This window comes from Papio anubis, chromosome 1, assembly GCF_008728515.1.
Source record: "Papio anubis isolate 15944 chromosome 1, Panubis1.0, whole genome shotgun sequence".
In the NCBI taxonomy this organism is placed as follows: Eukaryota; Metazoa; Chordata; class Mammalia; order Primates; family Cercopithecidae; genus Papio; species Papio anubis.
Window position 1 is genome coordinate 159,440,284 of NC_044976.1, and position 16,875 is coordinate 159,457,158.

The 16,875-nt window shown below is 42.5% G+C and overlaps 1 protein-coding gene across 4 annotated transcripts; it reads left to right on the forward strand.

Annotated features, from left to right (window-relative positions):
* Nucleotides 1-235: 235 nt before the first annotated feature.
* On the forward strand, nucleotides 236-13,775 carry UBE2T (ubiquitin conjugating enzyme E2 T). Of its 4 annotated transcripts, XR_639001.4 has the most exons (9): nucleotides 236-350; nucleotides 6,714-6,886; nucleotides 7,474-7,543; nucleotides 8,965-9,070; nucleotides 9,185-9,283; nucleotides 9,426-9,509; nucleotides 10,212-10,381; nucleotides 10,783-10,949; nucleotides 13,027-13,775. XR_639001.4 is itself a non-coding variant. In XM_009189984.4 (8 exons), the coding sequence occupies exons 2-7, from the start codon at nucleotides 6,778-6,780 to the stop codon at nucleotides 10,335-10,337; spliced, it is 594 nt and encodes a 197-aa protein (XP_009188248.1). In that variant the 5' UTR covers nucleotides 236-350; nucleotides 6,714-6,777; the 3' UTR covers nucleotides 10,338-10,381; nucleotides 13,027-13,774. The 4 variants fall into 4 exon arrangements, 3 of the variants coding, with proteins under 3 accessions (XP_009188248.1, XP_003893340.1, XP_009188255.1); XM_009189984.4 differs by lacking the exon at nucleotides 10,783-10,949 and having other exon boundaries at nucleotides 13,027-13,774; XM_003893291.3 differs by lacking the exons at nucleotides 10,783-10,949; nucleotides 13,027-13,775 and having other exon boundaries at nucleotides 10,212-10,515.
* The last annotated feature ends 3,100 nt before the right edge of the window (nucleotides 13,776-16,875 follow it).

The following is a 16,875-nucleotide window of genomic DNA, read 5'->3' on the forward strand; positions in this document are numbered from 1 at the left end:
TGGTTCCTTTCATTTTTCTTGCTAAGAAACGATTTCCAGCTCCTTCTTTGGTCTGACAGAGCCGACTTCGTAACCGAACTTGGACCCCCGTATGTCTTCTCAGGGTTGAGCGCAGGGTGTAAGACGCTGAATGGCTGCGCCCGGTGCGCGCTCTCATTTGAATGCGTGAGCGTTCAGAGCGCTGGCCAATAGAGAGGAGCGGTGGCTGCGCTTCTTTCCCGGGGGTTACTGTGGGCCAATCACAATCTTCTCCAGACAGGGGGCGGAGCTACGCCAACCGTCCGAGGTCGCGCAAGCGCTGGTACCAAGTTGGTCCGCCGGTTGCCGCGTTGTGAGGGGTGTCCGCGCAGGTAAGTAAGGAGAGTATTCCGGTTCCCGATCTGAAAGAACGTACACCGGAGGAGGTCGCTGAGTCTTGGGGGGAAGGAGTCCTGTGTCCGCCCAACATGGGAGTTTTCGTCTCCTCTGAAAGGAGAGCCTCAGAAAAGCCACTGTTGAGCGGAGGGTCTCACAGTATCTTTGCATGAAATCGTGGTCAGAGCTCCCCCTAGCCGTCCTCCTGCCACGGCAGGGAGAAATTTGCCACTAGAAAGGACGTTAACAGCGCAGTACTTGCTGCGGGTTGTGCACTGGCTGTTCTTTTGCCTTCTTCAGCATCTGGTCCAAACCCACGTTTCGTTCATTAATTATCCAAATTTACTGCAGACTTGATAAAAAAAAAAAAAAAAAAAAAAAAGACTAGGGACCTGCCGTCAAGGAATTCCCCCTAAGGAGAAGAAACTATCAGATGAATTAGAACACGATGCAAATAGATGTGGACTCAGAGGGTGACGTTGAAAAGGTGTGAGGGGTGGGGATGCATTACTGGAGAATGAGTTGTGATTTAATATGTACTTATCTAAAGGTGTGAAAGAATAATACTTTTATGAGCAGCAGGAATAGGGCAGTGTGGCTGAAGCACGAGTTTGTGGAAAGTAGATACTGGATATAAGGCGGAATATAAGGGTTAGATTGTAAAGAACCTTTATACCCTGAAAAATAGGCAGTTATTCGTGGCATTTGAGCCACAGAATGGCATATGCCAATTTTGGTTAATATAGTGAGGCTGGAGTCTGGTTGATTCCTTGGGAGAAATTGCCTTGCTTGTTCTAATCCTTTTACAATGGCTTTCCACTGTTCTCGTTTTATATAAAGGTACACTTTATACTTGTGATATTTTAATGTACAGTCAGCCCTCAGTATCCATGAGGGATGGTTCCAGGACATCCTGCGGATCCCAAATCCACCAAAGGTCAAGTCCCAGATATAAAATGGTGTAGTATTTGCATGTAACCTATGCATGTCCTCCCATATACTTTAAGAGATGGGGATCTCCTTTGTTGCGCAGACTGGTTTTTTTTGTTTTTTTGTTTTTTTGGGTTTTTTTTCCAGAAAGAGTCTTGCTCTGCCACCCAGGCTGGAGTGCGGTGACACGATCTTGGCTCACTGCAACCTCCGCCTTCTGGGTTGAAGCTATTCTCCTGCCTCAGCCTCCCAAGTAGCTGGGATTACGGGCATGCACCACCACACCCTGCTAATTTTTGTATTTTTAATAGAGACAGGGTTTCCTCATGTTGGCCAGGCTGGTCTCAAACTCCTGACCTCAAGTCACCCACCCACCTTGGCCTCCCAAAGTGCTGGGATTACAGGTGTGAGCCACCATGCCTGGCCAGTTTTGTTTTGTTTTTGAGACAGTGTCTTGCTCTGTTGCCCAGGTTGGAGTGCAGTGGCGCGATCTCAGCTCACTGCAACCTCCACCTCCCGAGTTCAAGCCTTTCTCCTGCCTCAGCCTCCTGAATAGCTGGGATTACAGGCACCCACCACCGCAGCTGGCTGATTTTTGTATTTTTAGTAGAGAGGGTATTTCCCTATGTTGGCCAGGCTGGTCTCGAACTCCTGACCTCAAGTGATCCACCTGCCTCAGCCTCCCAAAGTGCTGGGATTGCAGGCATGAGCCACTGCACCAGGACGCACAGGCTGGTCTTGAACCTCTGCATGTCCTCCCATATACTTTATTTATTTTAGAGATGGGGTTCTTCTTTGTTGCACAGACTGGTCTTGAACCCCTGGCCTCAAGTGATCCTTCTGCCTTGGTCTCCCAAATTGCTACAATTACAGGTGTGAGCCACCATGTCCAGCCTCGCCCCCATATACTTTGAGTTATTTCTTGATTACTTATAGTACCTAATAAAATGCTAAGTAAATTGTTGTTACACTGTATTGTTTAGGGAATAATGACAAGAAAAAATGTATAGTACATGTTTGGACGAGTTTTGTTTTTTGTTTTTTTGCTTTTTTGTTTTTTGAGACAGAGTCCTAATCTATCGTCCAGGATGGGGTGCAGTGGCGTGATCTCGAAGTACAAAACGCTTTCAGCAAAAAATCTTTATTTTTAAGAAAAAAGTATTTTTTCTCATTTTCTATTTCTGTCATAAATTTTTATTCTTTCCAGTGGAACCAAAACTTGAACTTCCTTATGGTTGATACATGCCTAGCAAGACTGATCAAAGAAAAGATGGCACAGATAAACAGTGTTAGAAATGAAAATGGAAACATAACTATAGATAACTACAGAGATTAAAAAGATAAGGCATTACACAAATACATGTAAAGTTGCATGTAATAGATAAATTTGTGGAAAAATTTAACTTGCCAAATTGATGCAAGAATAAATAACTTGAATAATATTTAAATAAATTGGATTTGTAGTTTAACATTTTCTCAAAATGAAAACACCAGGACCAGATAGAGTTATTCCAGACAACCTAGTAACAAATTATCTCTTGGACTAATCCACAATATATATTTTAAAAAAAAGGAGGCAATGCTCCCTAACTCATTTTAGGAGGCTACAATAACCTTGATACCTAATAAAGACAAAATTAGAAAGGACAGTTATAGGCCAGTCTTATTGATTAGCATAGCGTTAAAAGTTTTCCCTTTAAGGTTAGAAATCTGACAAGAATGCCAACTATCAGCTTTTCTTTCTTTTTTTTTTTTTTTGCTGTTGTTGAGACAGTCTCACTCTGCCACCAGGCTGGAGTACAGTGGCACAATCATGGCTCACTGCAGCCTCCATCTCTCCAGGCTCAGGTCATCCTCCCACCTCAGCCTCCTGAGTAGCTGGGATTATGCCAGCATGTCTGGCCTAGCTATCAGCTTTTGTTTTCAACATTGTACTGGAAGTTACTGCCAGAATAGAAGGCAGGAAAAGAATTAGAAGGGAAGAAATAAACTGATTATATGTGGATGACATGATTGTCAGTGTGGAATTACCATTCCTAGACTGCTGCCCACCCCAAATAGATTCATCCTTACCATTACTAAGGCTTTGGTTAAAAATCAATTAGATTGACTGGGCGAGGTGGTTCACGCCTGTAATCCCAGCAGTTTGAGAGGCTGAGGCGGGTGGATCACCTGAGTTTGAGAGTTCGAGACCAGCCTCACCAACATGGAGAAACCCTGTCTTTACTAAAAAAATACAATATTAGCCAGGCCTGGTGGCACATGCCTGTAATCCCAGCTACTCAGGAGGCTGAGGCAGGAGAATCGCTTGAACCGGGGAGGTGCAGGCTGTGGTGAGCCAAGAGCACACCATTGCACTCCAGCCTGGGCAACAGGAGTGAAACTCCGTCTCAAAAAAATGTAAAAATCAATTAGATTTACATGTATCAGTAAGAAATGGGTAGTAAGTAGTGTTTTTGAAAAGATAGCAAAAATATAAAGTACTTAGAAATCAGTCAGACAAAAGTTAGGTAAAACTTTGTAGAGAAAATTATAAAACCTTTGGAAAGCATCAAAAAAAAGACTGAAACAGCGTGTTCATGGATCTTAGGATTCAATATCATAAAGATATCAGTTATCTCCAAATTGATCTATAGCATCAATAAAATTACAATCCAAATCACAGAACCCTGTTGTGATTTGGATTATAATTTCATATATACATATTTATATATATATTTATGGACTTATGAACTGATTCTCAAATCTATATGGAAGAGCAAAGAGTCAAGAATAAGTCATTCCTGAAGAAAAAGTGGATAAGCTACAGTAAAACATCACATTGTACACCTTAAATATATACAATTTATATTTGCCAGTTATATACCTCAGTAAAGCTGGGGAAAAAATTAAATAATAATAAATGAATAAGCTATAGTAAATCAAACAGTGGAGTATTGTCTCAGAAATAATCCACTTGACCGATGGAACAAATTCAAGAGTCCCAAAACAAATCCACACATATAGAAATTTAATTTATAGTAATTTCAGCAGGGAAAGGATGGACATTCAGTAAATGGTGTTAGAACAACTGACTATTCATATGAGGAAAAACTTTAAATTGGGCCCCCCCCCCCACTCACTATGCATAAAATTCAATTCCTAGTGGATTCAATATTTAAATTTGAAAAGCAAAATTATAAAATATTTGAAGACTATGTAGGAATATCTCTACATTTGGGGGTAAGGAAAAATTTAATACACAAAGTATAAATGTAAAGGAAGAGATTTTAAGATTGATTATGTTAAGAGTATGTGTTCGGCCGGGCGCGGTGGCTCAAGCCTGTAATCCCAGCACTTTGGGAGGCCGAGACGGGCCGATCATGAGATCAGGAGATCGAGACCATCCTGGCTAACCCGGTGAAACCCCGTCTCTACTAAAAAATACAAAAAACTAGCCAGGCGAGGTGGCGGGCGCCTGTAGTCCCAGCTACTCGGGAGGCTGAGGCAGGAGAATGGCGTGAACCCAGGAGGCGGAGCTTGCAGTGAGCCGAGATCCGGCCACTGCACTCCAGCCTGGGTGACAGAGTGAGACTCCGTCTCAAAAAAAAAAACAAAAAGAGTATGTGTTCATTGAAAGACACCATTTACAACATGGAAAGATAAGCACAAAGTGGGGGATATTTGTAACACATATTAAAGGATTGGTGTCGGCTGGGCATGGTGGCTCACACGTGTAATCCCAGCACTTTGGGAGGCTGAGGTGGGTGGATTACGAGGTCAGGAGTTCAAGACCAGCCTGGCCAAGATGGGGAAACCCCATCTCTACTAAAAATACAAAAATTAGCCAGGTGTGGTGGCGGGCACCTGTAATCCCAGCTGCTCAGGAGGCTAAGGCAGAGAATTGCTTGAACCCAGGAGGCGGAGGTTGCAGTGAGCCGAGATTGCACCACTGCATTCCAGCCTGGGCGACAGAGCGAGACTCCTCAAAAAAAAAAAAAAAAAAAAAAAGATTGGTGTCCTTTGCTTGGTTAGTAGTTAGAGGGAGAACTAGAGTTGAGAAGAGTGTTGGGTGAATATGTGTGTGGGTGTTGGTTTTAGGTGAGAGAGATTTTGAGCATATTTGAATATTGAGAGTGAGAAAGATGGAATAATTGATGGACTGGTATCCCTGAAGATTGAGAGAAGGTGGAATCCATAATACATGGAGAGAACCTTGGACATTTAACATTTGTTTGTGCCCGAGAATGTTGACTGTCTTTACCATTCTTGCTCTCACAAAGCATATGTAGACTTCCTCACAACAGCTAATATTTGTCAAGTCCCTTACTATGTCAGGCATGTTAAGGCTACAATAGTAAGCAAAATCAGACCCAGGCCTGGCCTCATGAGTTTATTATTTATCAGTGGAAAGACCCATTATTTAAAACCTTTAGTGTTTTTATTTTTTGTAGAACTTTTTGCATTTTTAATTCCTTTTCTTTTCTTTTTTTTTTTTTTTTTTTGAGACGAAGTCTTGCTCTATAGCCCAGGCTGGAGTGCAGTGGCTTGATCTCGGCTCACTGCAAGCTCCGCTTCCCAGGTTCACGCCATTCTCCTGCCTCAGCCTCCCAAGTAGCTGGGACTACAGACGCCCGCCACCATGCCCGGCTAATTTTTTGTATTTTTATAGAGACGGGGTTTCACCATGTTAGCCAGAATGGTCTTGATCTCCTGACCTCATGATCCGCCCGCCTTGGTCTACCAAAGTGCCGGGATTACAGGCATGAGCCACCACGCCCAGCCAACATTTTTAATTCTTTATTTTAAAAACATATTTGCTTGAGTAGATAAACGTTCACCAGAAGGGAATGGAAAAAACTCAGATTCCCTTGTCAGAATAGAGATTAATAAGAGGAATCTTGGCCTGGTGTGGTGGCACACACCTGTACTTCCAGCTACGTAGGCGGCTGAGATGGGAGGATCGCTTGAGCCCAGCAGGTGGAGGTTGCAGTGAGCTGAGATTGTGCCACTGCACTCCAGCCTGGTTGACAGAGCAAGACCCTGCCTCCAAAAACAAAAAACCAGGTGCATTGACTCATGCCTGTAATCCCAGCACTTTGGGAGGCCAAGGCAGGCGGATCACCTGAGGTCAAGGCATTTGAGACCAGCCTGGCCAACATGGCGAAACCCTGTCTCTACTAAAAATACAAAAATTAGCTGGGCATGGTGGCGCACGCCTGTAATCCCAGCTACTCTGGAAGCTGAGGCACGAGAATTGCTCAAACCCAGAAGGTGGAAGTTGCAGTGAGCTGAGGTGGTGTCACTGCCCTCCAGCCTGGGTGACACAGTGAAACTGTGTCTCAAAAAAGAGGACTCTGTCCCCCGCCCTCACTACATTGAAACTGTTTGCTGAAAACTTCATAGTCATTATTGCTGACGATTTTATGGTCACCTCTTTTCTCCTCCAGTGCATCCTAGCCAGCTCTTAGTGTGGAGCAGTGAACTGTGTGTGGTTCCTTCTACTTGAGGATCATGCAGAGAGCTTCACGTCTGAAGAGAGAGCTGCACATGTTAGCCACAGAGCCACCCCCAGGCATCACTTGTTGGCAAGATAAAGACCAAATGGATGATCTGCGAGCTCGTAGGTATCAAATCATGTATATGATGGAAGTCATGACCCTATTGAAGATTGTGCTGAAATAAACTATTTTGTATATTCTTCTGAAGTAAGGAACAGTTATAAGGTCAGAGTGCCCTACCATCTTTCTACCCTAATTTGTTTACATTTATAAAAGGTTTGCTTGACATTTCTTGCTTCTTTGACTTTTTATTATACCTTCTGCTGATTTATAGCCAAGATTTAAAGCAGTGAAGCAGTGTTTAGATCAAAGATAACCATCTCAAATATCTGTGAAGCCAGATGGGAAACATACATGATTAGAATACTGCAGTCCAAACAAAACAAATCTGTAGGTTGTATTTGGTCTTGTGGCCAGCATTTTGCAACTTCTGCTTTAGATTTTCTATATGTCCTTTGACACCATTAACTTTTTGAGTACATTAGCATTGTGGTGTGTTGCATGAGGACTTGTTAAAGTCCTGAGAGAGAATTATTGTCCTAGGCCTACTTTCTCTATTAGGACCATAGACCTCATTAGCTCCATATGGTGGTAATTCAAATGATCTGATTCCCTTTTAACTTTTTCTTTCTTTCTTTTTTCTTTTAAGAAATATTAGGTGGAGCCAACACACCTTATGAGAAAGGTGTTTTTAAGCTAGAAGTTATCATTCCTGAGAGGTTAGTATGAATCAGCTTCTCAACCTACATGGTAAAGTGCATTTATTGGGAGACAGAGCAATGTAGTAGATAGAGCATAAAGGACTAGGTTTTAATCCTGGCCTTATCATGACTTAATGTGACCTTGACCAAGTTATTTTATCTCTCTGGAGTTCAGTTTCCTTCTCCAGAACAATGGGCCAGATCACATCAAAGACCCCCTCACTTTTTCAATTGTGGTAAAATATACATAACATAATGTTGACCATTTTTAAGTGTACAGTTCAGTGGTATTAAATACATTCACATAGTTGTGCAACCATCACCAACATCTATCTCCAGAACTTTTCATCCTCCCGAACTGAACTTCATAGCCATTAAACTCTAACTCCCCATTTCTCCTTGCTCTCAACCCCTGGTAACCACTACTGTGCTTTCTTAATATTAAGCTCCTCCTCACTTTTTCTTTAACATTTATTTTAGGTTCTGGGGTACATGTGCAAGTTTGTTATATAGGTAAACTCATGATGTCCCGGGGATTTGTTGTACAGATTATTTCGTCACTCAGGTACTAAGCCTAGTGTCCAGTAGTTTTGCCCTTCTCTGTCCTCCCACCCTCCACCCTCAGGTAGGCCCCAGTGTCTGTTGTTCCCCTCTTTGTGTCCATATGTTCTTATCATTTAGCTCCCACTTATAAATGAGAGCATGTGGTATTTGGCTTTCTGTTCCTGCAAAGACCATGATCTCATTGTTTTTTATGGTTAAGGCCCCTTTTAATTCAAGTCTCCTTTAAGGCTCTCACCAGGTAAGTTACAGTTGTAGTTTTGTACAGAACTGAGAAGGGAAGAAATGACTATATAACAGTTGAAACATAGGTATGTAATCACTAGGTCAGATCCTGGCCAAACTTGTTAAAGTCTTGAGAGAATAGCTTAATAATCATGTGGTGCATCAGTTCTAAAAATAGACTGGGAACTTTGCAAGGTCTGTGTCTCACAAAAGACACATAACAAATGCAATATATAAATTGTAATTGAGTACTGTTTTGAAAAATCCAGCTATAAAAAACAAAAGGAGAACAATTGAAATCTGAACAGTAAATGATATTAGGGAATTAGTTCTTAAATTTTTCATAGGGGTAATAGTATTGCATTTATATGGGAGAATGTTCTTATTCTTAGAAGATATGCTCTAGTATTTAAAAGGTAAAGTGGCTTGAATCCAGGTGGTAGATATACGGGTGTTTTCAGTACTGTTATTTCAAACTGATTTATTGTAAATTTTCATAATGAAAATTTAGGAGAAAAGAAAGTTTTCTTCCCAAAGGCTGGCTCCCTGACATTTCTATAATACCAACATTATTATGACCAAGAAACTATTTTAAATGTATTTAGAAGCAAAATTATATAATGAAAATTACCTGTTGTCTTATTCTTTCATAGGTACCCATTTGAACCTCCTCAGATCCGATTTCTCACTCCAATTTATCATCCAAACATTGATTCTGCTGGAAGGATTTGTCTGGATGTTCTCAAATTGCCACCAAAAGTGAGTTGTGGGTAAATGGTTGACTCTACAGCATTCTGTTTTCTTCATCTATTAAACTTGAATTAGAGTGTCACATTATAATATAAAAGCAACTGTTTATCTGTTTGTGTATAGGGTGCTTGGAGACCATCCCTCAACATCGCAACTGTGTTGACCTCTATTCAGCTGCTCATGTCAGAACCCAACCCTGATGACCCACTCATGGCTGACATAGTAAATATCCCCATTTTCCTCTGCAACATATATCATACCTTGTTTATACCACTAACTCTCCCTGTGTGAGGATAGCTGCAGCAGCTCTAACTGACCACTGCAAATCATTTTTTTCTCCATTAACTCTTTGATTTCATCTCAGTCCTCAGAATTTAAATATAATAAGCCAGTCTTCCTCAAGAATGCCAGACAGTGGACAGAGAAGCATGCAAGACAGAAACAAAAGGTATGATGTTTGCTACTATTGTTAGTTAAGTATATATGTATAAATAATGTTTTTTAGATTTGCCAAATTTGTACTGAACTCTAGAATGCCTGATCTTTTTCTCCTATTGCAACCTTCTAAATAATCATTCAGCAAAATAGCCTAATAGCTCAACCAACAGTAGATGTTTCATAACAGTTGTCATCTATTGGCAACACCAGAGGGCAGGCAGCATCTGGTTAATTTTTTTTTTTATATTACAGATAGCAAGGATAGCGGGGTGGTGTCTCAGATTCTTTTTTCTAAGTTGTCCTTTTAACACTGAGAAGAATCTATATTTGCAGGGACTAGTTGCAGAGATAGGGGGAAACTTTTCTTATGGGACCATTCGTGGAAGAAGGTTGAAGGAAAAACTTCAGGTTGATAGAATTTCCTCATTTAGCAAAATGCAAATTACAGGAACATGGAAGTTAACACATGATAGTTCTTGCTGAGTTATACCATCTTTCAGATTGAGTTAAATAGCAGTTGTGTTACTTGTAAAAAGAAATAAAAATTTAAAAAATTGAGAAAAATGTTTTTGAGAGAATATCATATGCACAATGCTGTATATAAATCTTGCAGCAAAGAAGTACATGGAAATAATATTACAGAGCTTCATTTTTCTCCATCCTGGCATTTGTGTGAACCTTACTGTATTTCACCCTGTCTCCTCCTTTTTAGGTTGATGAGGAAGAGATGCTTGATAATATACCAGAGGCTGGCGACTCCAAAGTACACAACTCAACACAGAAAAGGAAGGCCAGTCAGCTAGTAGGCGTAGAAAAGAAATTTCATCCTGATATTTAGGGGACTTGTCCTGGTTCATCTTAGTTAATGTGTTCTTTGCGAAGGTGATCTAAGTTGCCTACCTTGAATTTTTTTAAAAATATATTTGATGACATAATTTTTGTGTAGTTTATTTATCTTGTACATATGTATTTTGAAATCTTTTAAACCTGAAAAATAAATAGTCATTTATTGTTGAGTATGTGTTTATCCTGAATGTGTGTCTGGGAGTAAACTGGCCAGAGAGGTATATATAATCAGAACGTTAAAATATTTGGAATTGTTGTCCTTTAGTTTGCCAACTTCCCAGCACCGCTAGGGACTCTGAATGTTTGACACAGATGTAAAATAGCTGTAGAAACAATTCAATTACCCTTACGCTTTCAGGGATGATAGCTTTTCTGAGGTCTTAAAATAATGTGGTAAGAAGATAATAGATCCTTTTGCAAATTTATTTTTTTTGCAGCTTTCACTTTTTGTGATTTACATAGCTGACCAGAATTCTGTGATAAAACTTTCATTTGTTCAACAAATACTTATTGAACACCTACTATGTGCCAAGTATTATGCTAGTGTTTGAGAATGAAATGGTGAGAAAATTGGATGTGAGATTAACCAAATGCTCCTAAAAATGTAAGTAGGGATTTCCTCTCTCCAGCATCATTTTATGGCAAGTACCACTCTGGACAATTTGGTGTCAAACTTGAATTCCCTACTCATGATTTTGTAATACACTTGACTTATCTTTATAATTCTATTTAAATGACAGAGATAACAGATTTGAGCAGAAATCAGCTGAAATAGGAGGAGATCACCCAGGCCAAGCTAAGACTTTGAGGAATGTTGTTTTTTTTTTTTTTTGAGACGGAGCCTCGCTCTGTCTCCCAGGCTGGAGTGCAATGACGCGATCTCGGCTCACTGCAACCTCCGCCTCCCGGGTTCAAGCGATTCTCCTGCCTCAGCCTCCTGAGTAGCTGGGAATACAGACGTGCACCACCACACACAGCTAATTTTTGTATTTTTAGTAGAGATGGGGTTTTACCATGTTGGTCAGGCTGGTCTCAAACTCCTGACCTCATGATCCACCCGCCTTGGCCTCCCAAAGTACTGGGATTACAGGCATGAGCCACCATGCCTGGCCTTGAGGAATGTATTATAGATACTGGACTTGCCTAGGCAGATGACTGAAGACTATAATGCCCTTGTCCATATCACAGTGTAGCAATGATGATTTTTTACCTAGGCTAGGCACCATGCATGTAAAATGCATCTCTGAATAGGCATCTTTCATTCTTCTACCTATGAATTACCTTGTACTCTTTACTGAGCAGCAGCCTGCCATACTGCTTATGTGGTGATTGGACTCATGCAAAGAAAAGAAGTATGAATTTATATAATCCATTAATGACAGGTCATGGCAGAAGCTAAAAATATAAATTTCTAACGTCTACAGTATTTTTGAACCCACTATTCAAAATCAGTTACCGGTCTTTTTTTAAAGCCCAGGAATTAATTCTGTTCCAGGCTTGTTTCCTATGTTTATGCATACTTAAGTCAGGTTTGGAGTTCCTAGATACCATTAGTATATCAATTAGGATACTTACAGTTGTGAGTGAAATTCAACTCACACTGGCGATAATGAAAGAAGTTCATCGCCTTACTAAATAGAAAGTCCAGGGCTAAAGTGAACATCTGGGTTGGTGAATTCAAAGGCTCAACATTATCATCAAGATCTTGGTCTCTTTCCATCTGCCATCCATAGTATCAGCTTTCTCTTAGGCTGTTTGTTCCCTAAGTTTCTTCCCCTCTTAGGATGACTATCAGCAGCAGTTGGGGTTATGTACTTTCTATCCAGCCAGGCCAGGAGGCTCTACTTTCCATGAAACAAAAGTCCCTGTGGACCGCCCTGAAAGCAATCACTGTTGCCAGGGAAATGCCATGTGCTGATTGCTCTGGGCTAAACCCAGATATGAAGTGAGAGATGGACTTAGGGAGTAGTTGTAGGAAAAGAGCACCTCCTGTAGGACAAAACCCCTTACACTTCTGTCACCATGTCTGGTCAGCTCTACCAGCTACTTTTCCCTACCGCTACTTAAAACACTAGTTCAGCTGCCATCATCTCTCACCTGCACTTTAGCCATAACCTTCTATCTTGTTTCCTTGCCCCCATTCTTGACCTTTGACACTCCATGCTCTTCACAGCAGCAAGAATAATCTTTTGACAATGTAAGTTGGATTTGGCTTCATTCCTCCAAGTGGCTTCATCTTGCAATTAAAAGCCTAGTCTCCTTCCCTGACCCGTAAGACCCCACATGATCTGACCCCTGCTTGCCTTATCTGTCCATCCTCATTGCATACCCTCAAACCCCTTATACCTTACATTCCTCCATCCACACAGTCCTTTCAAGGTCTTGAACACACCTAGCTCATTCCTACCTCAGGGATTTCACATACGCTATTTCCTCTGCCTCCTACATTCCCCAGGATAGTCTCAGCTTGAATGTAGCTGCATCAGAAAGCCGTTTTCTATCCCATCTAAAGGAGCCCTAGATCCTCAGGTACTCTCTGGTCCATAACCTATTACCCTAATTAATTTTCTTTATAGCACTTGTACCTATCTGGAAATGTGTTCATTTTCTAATGTGTATATTGTCTCACTCTAAGCGCTGGGGACATAGTGGCTACAAGGAACTTTTCTCTCTAATCACAGGAAACACCAGAGCCGAAAGCTATTAGAAGTCATCCAACCATTTCTCTGCCTGAAGTACCGAGGACTGGACTAGAGAACAGAAGTGACTTGCCTGAGGATTTAAAAGCCCAGATCCCTACTCCCAGCTCAGGGAAGGATGGGAAAAGGCTAAAAGCATGGACTTAAGTCAAGGAGACCCAGTTTCAGCTCTGGCAGTGCTGCTTACAAGTTGTGTGACCTTAGCTTTCTACTCAGTCCTATTTTTTCAGGTTTTGCCTCTGCAAAAGGGATGATGATGCTGCTGCTGCTTAAGACTCATGAGGTTGTTGTGAGGATTGAATGAGATGATGCATGTAAAGCAGCCAGTACAGGGACTGGCATGGTGCTGACATTTATTGAGTGCTTAGCAAGGGCACTGGGGGATGGAGACCAACCATAGGTGGGTCTTAAGGAGCTGCCCTGCCCACTGCCAACTTGCCAATCTGCTCTGTTCCTAGGATAAGCAAGCTGAGCTGTTTCTCAATTCCAAACCCCTAATTAAAGAGAGATGACATCCATGACTGATCATATAAACATTGCAGATTCCAAGTTCCCCTCTCCTGCTGCCCCCAACCCCCCTCTCCACCTCTCCCCAAAAGCTATCTAAATAAGAACAGATTTTACCACCCACCTTGTGGGCAGACTCAGCTGAGGCTGGAACTAGCTATTTATCCTTCGGCTGCTGCGGGAATTCAACACATACAAATAAAGCTCCTTTTCCAGCCAAGTGTGTATTTTTCCATCAGCATGTGGCCCCCCTGCTCAGGTTGTCTTGTTTAGGTTGGGGCAGCCCAAGGGAGGGAAGGACAAGGAAGGGGTGTGGGGCTATGATTTCAGAACCTGCTCCCCAGAATGGCTGGCAGCAAGACATCTTACAGTCCTGAACCACACTGGGCTGCCAGTGAAGCCCGGGAGAGGTTGGGGTGATGGACACAGACATGCTATACTCAGAAACAATACATTCCACTTTCTCCTTGCTTCTTGGCAAGTCGCCCCTGCCTCCTGCCATGGTCCCCAGAGTGTGTCCATCCCTCTGTCCATCTCTTAGTTTATATCAGGGATGACAGTTTATCCAGAATGTCGCGCTCATTCCATCCACCCTCCCACCCCAATACAGGGTTTTTCTCCTTCATGTGCTTGTTTTCCTTGCTTACCTTTTCCCCTGATCCCGCATCCCAGTAGAATGTGTCCCCTTCCTTCCACTGTCTTCCTCCTTTAACCAGGACCCTGAAACTCTGTGCTTCAAAAAAAGGGTGTGCTCTGACAGTTCCCTCAAACCTTCCATCAGAGGCAACTTTTCTAGAGGGTGAGTTCTTAGTCTCTACGTTGTCTCTAGGCCTGGGAGTTATTGCCATGCACTAAGCTAAACCCTTCGCATGAAAATTTTTTTTTCTTTTTTGAGACGGAGTCTTGCTCTGTCACCCAAGCTGGAGTGCAGTGGTTTGATCTCGGCTCACTGCAACCTCTGCCTCCCGGGTTCAAGCAATTCTCCCGTCTCAGCCTCCTGAGTAGCTGGGATTACAGGTGCATGTCACCATGCCCGGCTAATTTTTGTATTTTTAGTAGAGATGGGGTTTCACTATGTTGGCCAGGCTGGTCTCGAATTCCTGACCTCAGATGATCCACTCGCCTTGGTCTCCCAAAAGTGTTGGGATTACAGATGTGAGCCACCACGCCTGGCCTCATGAAAAATCTTTTTAAATTTTTTCAATAACCTTCAGAGTTTAGATACTATGATTATCCCCATTCTACTGAAGATGAAACATTCAGAGAAGTTAAGGAAAACCTAAGGACAACTGGCTGTAAATGGTAAGTCTAGGATTCCAATCCGGGCCTGTATGACTCCAGAATCATATTTGTCAGCTGCATGGATTCTAAATTTTTTTTTTTTTTTTTTTTTGAGATGGAGTTGCACTCTCATCACCCAGACTGGAGTGCATGGGTGAGATCTTGGCTCACTGCAACCTCCGCCTCCCAGGTTCAGCTGATTCTCCTGCCTCAGCCTCCTACAGGTAGCTGGGTTACAGGCACCCTGCCACCACATCCAGCTAATTTTTGTATTTTTACTAGTAGAGATGGGGTTTCACCATGTTGGCCAGGCTGGTCTTGAACTCCTGAACTCAGGTGATCCACCCACCTTGGCCTCCCAAAGTACTGGTATTACAGGTGTGAGCCACCACACCTGGCCCTATTCTTTTTTTTTTTTTTTTTTTTTTTTTTTGAGGCGGGTCACCGCTGTGCTCCCAGGCTGGAGTGCAGTGGTGTGATCTCGACTCACTGCAAGCTCCGCCTCCCGGGTTCACGTATTCTCTCCTGCCTGGCCTCCCAAGTAGCTGAAGCTACAGAAGCCACGCCACACCACCACCTGGCCCTATTCTAATAATTTTACGTCTGCCTCCACAGAGTAGCTGTGGGATAATGGGCAAGTTTCTCCCCTTCCATTTCCTCCTCTATAAAATGCAGGCGTGGCTTGAATGCTCTCTGAGATTTCTCCCAAAGCTCACATTTGACAGTTCTGCAATTCTGAAACTTCCTGTGTAATCCAGGGGCTCAGGGCAGAGCCTGTGGATCTCTGGTTTAGTGATGAAATAAATTAGGTTGGTCTGTTGCCTTCTCATCTTCCCTTTTTATTATCTTTACTTCTTCAGTATTCTCTTGCTGTAGGTTCCCTGCTAGGGATTTTCCACCCAGGCCCACAGTCTCTACCTGTTAACTCATCCTGACAGTACTTCTGTCTTATCACATACTTTTGCTCATCGAAATTCCTATTCAGGCCATGCATGGTGGCTCTTGTCTGTAATCCCAGGACTCCAGGAGGCCGAAGCAGAAAGATTGCTTACATTCAGGAGTTTGAGAGCAGCCTGGGTAACATCGCGAGACCCCATCACTACTAAAAATTTAAAAATTAGCTGGGTTTGGTGGTGTATGCCTGTAGTCCCAGCTACTCAAGAGGCTGAGGTGGAAAGATTGCTTGAGCCCGGGAGGTCAAGGCTACAGGGAGCCATGATTGTGCCACTGCACTCCATCCTGGGTGACAAAGTGAGACCTTGTCTTACATTTTTTTAAAAAAAAAAATTTCAATAACTGCCCTCTTCCACACTAATAGTTGAAAAGAGGTCAATGGGTTTACTCCTGGGCTGCAGGTAGAGAGCAATGCAGAGGGAGAAGCCTATCTGGCTTCTTTTCCATGAGGGTGACAGAAATCTAACAATCTCTCTTGAGCAAACAAAAGGTATTGGTTTACAACCTGAGAAGTCCAAATGTGCTTTCAGGCATGGCTAGGTACAGATGCTCAAATAATGCCATCAGGATTCATTTCACTCCAAGTGGCAAGAGAGACACCAGCAGCTTTCTTCCTATCAGTCCAGCAACTCCAGTGAAAGAGTACTTCTTTCTTATCAGCTCCAGCAAAGTTCCCAAGTTGGGTCTCATTAGAAGGATTTGAGATGCAAGCCCATCCTTGGACCAATCACTGTGACCAGGGATTAGAGTAAGCTGATAGGGTCTGGGTTATATTCCCACCTCTGGAACCTGGTCTGGAGTCAACCCCACCTGAAAGGTAGGCACTAGAGAGCAGTGGAGGTAGTTGCCTGAAGGAAGGTCAAATTGATGTTACCAGAAGAAAGGAAGTGGTCATTTCCTTTCTTATAAAGGAACAGATGCCCTGGGCAAAGGGCTATGGGCTATTCCTAACCTGAAGGAATAAGTAAGTATGGTAGCCAGGGAAGAAGCTGTTATAAAGTAGAGGGTCCGGGAACTTGGTAGCCTTCAAATCTCACCATACAAATATCTGCCCATTCTGCGTTATTTACATCTCCTGGCCAGATGGCC